This window comes from Epinephelus moara, chromosome 9 (genome assembly GCF_006386435.1).
Source record: "Epinephelus moara isolate mb chromosome 9, YSFRI_EMoa_1.0, whole genome shotgun sequence".
In the NCBI taxonomy this organism is placed as follows: Eukaryota; Metazoa; Chordata; class Actinopteri; order Perciformes; family Serranidae; genus Epinephelus; species Epinephelus moara.
The window spans coordinates 309,538-315,637 of record NC_065514.1 but is presented as its reverse complement, the minus strand read 5'-3'; the positions used below and the strand labels follow the sequence as shown (position 1 = coordinate 315,637).

Sequence of the window (6,100 nt, the reverse complement as noted above, 5' to 3'; positions counted from 1 at the left end):
AATCATTAAAACAAAAGCAAAAAGGACAAGTAGATGATAAAATATATATGAGAAAGTAAAAAAGGAATAATAAAAATGAGACAGTAAATACAAATAAAGATAATAATAATGAGGAGAAGGGCATTAATTTGTAGCCAAATTAAATACTGATTATTACTTACTAATTATTAATAATAAATACTTAATTATTATTCATTTTAAATTAGTTTTAAAATAAATTGAAATAAATATTAACACAAAAAAGCTGTTTATCATCAAATCATCATCTGACATAAACTGCATCACATTAATTTTAAAAAATAAATTAAAAGAAATAAATTTTAAGAAGTAAAGTACAGCAGCAGTGTCTCTGTGTGTTGACGTCATGAAGGCAACAGCGTCCAATCGACAGCGACCTCTACCGGGCAATGCGGGTTACTGCTCAGTCCTACCGAGGTCTCGTCCAATCAGAGCCCGGCTCGTGGGTCACATGACCTCGCAGCCGCGGAGAAGAAGGCTCGAACGGCAACAACAAACATGGAGGTTCCTCCGTACGGCTTCACTCCGGAGCGGTACTGGACGGAGGAGAAGGAGAGGGCGCTCATTGCCTTTTTCTCCAGTAAGTCAAACACTCTTCAGCAGCAACTCGTCGCGCTACAGAAGTTGCTGTGTATATCGATGTGTTGTCGGAAGCTGCAACAATTCGGGGCAACGGTTGCTCGACGGGATCGACGGCTGTTAGAAATCAATGATACAGACAGATGACAGCAATGGCGACTAGCAACTAGCTAAAAAAAGACGTCAGAAATATCCGTTTATGTTTGAACCAGCGTTTCACCTGCAGGGCTGGATTTAAATAGGTTAAATTAAAGTAGTACAGCTTTGTAATTGAATTAAAATGTCTTGGAAATGTAGTAAAGAGGGGAAAATACACATAAAGTCAGTTTAAATTATTACTCTGTACCAACATTAGCTAGACTTTAAGCTAACATCACTATTCATACACTAAAGTTACACTGCTTACAACAGCTATTACTTTAAAGTGATGCAAGTTTAATATTGTGAGTAAGTCTGAGGCACATTTACTCAAATTCATCCTTAATATTTGTTGCCATATTTTAGTTGACAAATAATCTGGACATCTTAGTCTTGTTTTAAAGCTAACCCACTTTATACAATATTTTGTGAGACACTGGAAGACCCCAAAAAAGCACTCCTTCACCTGACTGAAGCAAATCAATGAAACTTAAAGGGACAGTGTGGACTATTTAGGAATATTGAGTGGCATCAGTTGGTGAGGATTGTAGATTGCATCCAGCTGAAACTTCATTTTTGGGAGCTGAATAATCCACAGAGGTCTCTTCCTCTCCAAAACAAACGAAGCAGGTGATTAAAACCAGTAGAAACACTGATTAAAGCAGTTCTACATTACAAATCAGTGACTGTGTTTACAAGGTCTTTAGTATCCCGGCTTTGAGCATATCCGGGATATGATGTTTACATGGAACACAGAGAAACCCGGTTATTCATATCCCTGTTTACATGATAAATACCAGTAACCCGTTTTCTGATCACTGCATCCTATCTGCGCAGGCGTGTGTTACGCCTTTTACGTCTTTTGCTTACAACAGATTGAGCGGGAAATGTGATATATTTATTAATTATAGTTAATTATTAATTGTTATTATTATAAATATTAATATTTTCCACAGCGACCTAACTTGTTCAACGGTGCGAGGTGGAAAACCAGCGTCACGTAGCTTGTCCGCAACAGACTTGAATAGGTCAGCATCTATGTCTTCTGCTGTCTAAACGTGTAGTTATGTTGAATTCTTTCATCATTTTCAGGCAAAATTCAGTCTCTTCGTCGCTCCAGAAATGCTCTCGTTGCCGCCATGTTGCTTGAACATCTGGTACGTCACTCTGGTGCCTGCGCACACGGCGGGCAGCCGTCAGAGACCGGCCCTGCGTTCCAATACCCATACTACCATACTATTTAGTATGCCAGAAAAAGAATTAGTGTGTCCCAATACATAGTATGTCAGATGCAGTATGCCAAAAGTACCAGGATGTTCTACTACATCCGGTCATATTTCGCAGTATGCATGTCAGCATGCTTCTTTGGCCATTCTGACCCACAATCCTTTGCGCAGCGGAAGTTACGTCACACTGACTGAGCTGCGTGTACAACCAACGCCCACACTTCCTTTCATACATGGTTTATTTAATTTGAGATACTAAGACACTACATATTAGGACTGCAATGATCTGATTATATACTGTCACATATCATACAGTTTTGCAAGAACACGGTTACAACATTCAACTTTATTGTGATTATAGTATAATCAATGTTAGGGTTCAACTATGACTACAATATAGAAGATTCTACCAGTATAGGCAGTGGTGTAAGTGTGGTATAAATAATGAATGAATATGACTAAATATGAATACACTATGGGCCAGGTATGAGCAGTATAGACTAGTAAATATATAAATAGTAAAAGTCAAATACATATTAAGTAATGTAGTAAGAATGTGCAAGTATGTTACACTACAAATAAAAGTAATGTGAATGTAAGGCTGCTTCACGTGCAGACAGAATATAGTGCCAGCAGCTGCATAGCTGTAAATATATTTAACAACAAACATCTGCCAGCAACAGAGAGCTATGTGTGAAGGGGGTTAATATGCCTACTGGTGACTAGTTCAATAGACAGGTCACTAATAATAGGCTTGGGACTGTTTACGTGAACACGTCAGTTTATTAGAAACAACAACATACATTACGACATAACAGCAACAGAGCTCTCCGGCACCTCCGACAGTATGCATGACTCTGGCGAGCTCGACGAGAGGAGATTTACTGCATCTCCGAAGTACAACAAAACAAAATATTCAAATGTGGCGCTACGGACGGCGGCAGAAGTGAGCAAGAGGGTCGGAGTTCAGGGAGCGATGTGATGGCGGATGTAGTGTGTCCCGGTAGTATGCATACTGCATGCATACTGCATACTACACTACATACTTTTTAAGGGCAGCTGCAGTACATACTAAAAGTATATAGTAGAAGTATGCGATTTGGAACGCAGGGCGGGATAAGGCGTATACATGCTCCAGTATCCCGGCTTCTATCGGAGTACTCCAGGTGGCAAAACCGGGTTTCTTGAAACCGGGAAAAGGGCATAACCCGGTTTTCTGAATTCGGGATATGGTGTTTACATGCACAAACACAAAAACGGGATACTTAAAAAACCCAATCAAAACCGGGATACTAAAGACCTTGTAAACACACTCAGTGTCTCTCCAATGCTGACAATCTGCAAGCACCTGCTAAAGTGTGCTCACCTTTTTCTCTCTGGTAACTTCAGACTCAGATGTTCAGGAGATTTTGACCATAAACCAAATTATCCACAGAGGCCCCCTCCTCTCCAAGACAAACAGACCTGGTGATTTAAACCGGAATAAAGCAGTTTTATGTTAAATAAATCAGTGTATTTCTGAAGCTCCAACACAATTAACACAAATATCCCGCTGTAGAAACATGGCGGTGCAACATGGTGATCACTGTAGATAATTAATAATTAATAATTCTAAGATATTGAAATGCAGTGCTTCTTATTTTCAGGTGATTATACACTAAAAAAACCTACTTATTATATTCCATTTCTGCCAATATGTCCCCCTAAATCCTACACACTGGACCTTTAAGTTTATTTTTAGGTCTCTTTATGTTGTTATGTAATTGCTCATCTACCTTGATTTTCTCAATGCTGTTTGTAGGGCTGCAACTGACTATTGTCATTAATAATTGATCTGTCATTTAAATATTCACTTAATCTTTTATTGATCAGTCTTCCTCCAGTTAGAATTCATTCAGTGTGAGTTGTTGAGAAGGTTTTTACTGGGAGCCAAATTACCCACAGAGGTCTCTTCCTCTCCAAAACAAACAGAGCAGGTGATTTAAACTGGTGAAAACACTGATTAAAGCAGTTCTGCGTTACTTATCAGTGTTTCTCTGATGCTGTTTGGCATGTCAGAGATGGGCTGCTAGCTCAGCACCTGCTAATGTGTGCTCACCTTTTTTCTCTGATAACTTAAGATCCAGATGTTGAGGAGGTTTTGACCATAACCAAATTATCCACAGATGTCTCCTCCTCTCCAAAACAAACAGACCAGGTGATATAAACCAATGAAAAAACAAAATAATCCTACACACTGGACCTTTAATAGTCCAGAATGCACCACAAGAAATGGCAACACCTGAGCTACATCACACATGACTAACATCCTGCAAACCAAAACTAGTGAAATAATAATAATACTTAACTTGAGAATGTGTAAATTCTTCACAGTATATACCTAATTTTGTTCCTGTGTATCTTGTTAGTGCAAAGGAAAATCAAATCATGCATCATTGCTGCAGACTGAAAACATTTCATTTTGACTGGCCTACATACAGATTAATGTAATGTGTGTACTGGTCACCCATTTTTGAAATTGTAATAAGTATGTTTAAAAAGTAACTGCAATCTCAGCTAAAGTAACTGATGAACCAACATTTGGTAATAAGAAAAGAAATGCTAAACAATATGCAGCAGTTGATTACCATGTTTGTTTTTATTCCCCAGAGCACAGCTGTCTGTGGAACCACAAGTCAGAGAGCTACAAGAACCGCCAGCTGCGATGGAAAACCCTGGAGCACCTGAGGATCCTCCTGTCAGCTCACCCCCCACCTGTTCCTTTCTCAGGTAAGGCTGTGGTCACATCCACTGAGTTTCAAAGCTGCATTTTGTCGCAGCGCAAACATCTAATCTTCTCTTCTTGTGTTCTCTCCAGTGGAAGACATTAAGAACAAGTTCAAGAACCTTCGCACCACCTTTCAGCGGCAGTACAAAATGGTAAAGGCGAGTAAAGTGTGCAGGTCGGACGACGTGTTCGTGCCGCAGTGGAAGCACTACCAGCAGCTGATGTTCCTGCGGGGCTGCTGGGACCAGGACGACGGCTCCTGCGAACCGCCGCTCTCGCCGCTGTCTGTTCCACAGGAGGAGAACCAGCCTGTCCTCAACTCCCCAGGGCTGATCATCTCCTTCCTCCCCAACCCTTCCACCTCCTCACCTTCCTCATCGTCGTCCTGCATCCCCGCCAACATGATGATTAAATGTTACTGGACTGAAGAGAGGGAGCGAGTGCTGATAGCCTTCTACTCTGGTAAGTAAAACAGCTTTGAAATGATCAGTTGTTACGACAGATGAAAGCTAAACCTAATGATGGTTTGAATGCTTGCAAAGTATTTTGTATTTGTTGTGTGTTGTTGTGCACAGAGTACAGCTGTCTCTGGAACAAGAAGTCGGAAAACCACAACAACCGTCAGCTCAGGCTGCGGCTGCTGGAGGACCTGAGGAGCCAGCTGTCCAACCACTCAGTGACGTTCTCAAGTAAATATCACACAGTCCTGCTACTGCACAACACATTACCCCTGTGAGGGTTCAAGTCAAACCGGAGGTCACAAGATCAACCCGCAGTATTTGCACACTCAGGAATATGAAACATGTATTCTCATGCATGACCCCCGGCATGGTCCAGTCCCCCAAGTGAAGTCCACTGCTTTCAGATAGTAGTTCAACATTTAGGTGAAAACGCTAATTTGCCTTAGTAAGACGAGAATATTGATATAACTTTGCACGTCCAGCAGACACTGAGCAACATGATCATTCGTTGGAGTTTCTCTCCGTCCATCTGTTGAAATAAAGTCGATTCACAATGTCCCGATTTGATTCAATTCGATTTGCGATTCAATTGGGGATGTTTCAGTTACTGTACCAATTTTTGCGAGAATGTGAAAGACAAGATAAAGTATTGACTTTTTCCTTGAGGAGGTTTTATTGCATGCACAGTAACAAGCGTAGTTGTTGTCGGCTCACGTTATCTCCACCTCTCTGTATACACCGTGGCATCTTTACCCCGTGTTTGTATAGCCCCTTTCACACTGCCAGATTTTCTGCGAATGTTGGGCCGTTTTGCCGGCAAGCTGCGAGCGTTTAGACACACAGAGCCGGATTGGCGAGTTGATCCGAGGTGCCCAATTTTCCGCCTCGTAGGGTAGACATATTGGCGGAAC

At 41.1% G+C, this 6,100-nt stretch overlaps 1 protein-coding gene across 4 annotated transcripts in view; it reads left to right on the top strand.

The window, feature by feature from the left end:
* Positions 1 to 490: 490 nt before the first annotated feature.
* Positions 491 to 6,100, top strand: part of LOC126395751 (uncharacterized) — a 58,745-nt gene continuing 53,135 nt past the window's right edge. For all 4 annotated transcript variants that reach the window (XR_007570486.1, XR_007570487.1, XM_050053454.1 and 1 more), the window contains exons 1-4: positions 491 to 598; positions 4,611 to 4,730; positions 4,819 to 5,190; positions 5,304 to 5,417. Coding sequence is in view for 2 of the 4 variants with exons in the window: in XM_050053454.1 (XP_049909411.1) it covers positions 517 to 598; positions 4,611 to 4,730; positions 4,819 to 5,190; positions 5,304 to 5,417 (688 nt within the window). In the remaining 2 variants the exon portion in view is untranslated. The remainder of the gene's footprint in view (positions 599 to 4,610; positions 4,731 to 4,818; positions 5,191 to 5,303; positions 5,418 to 6,100) is intronic.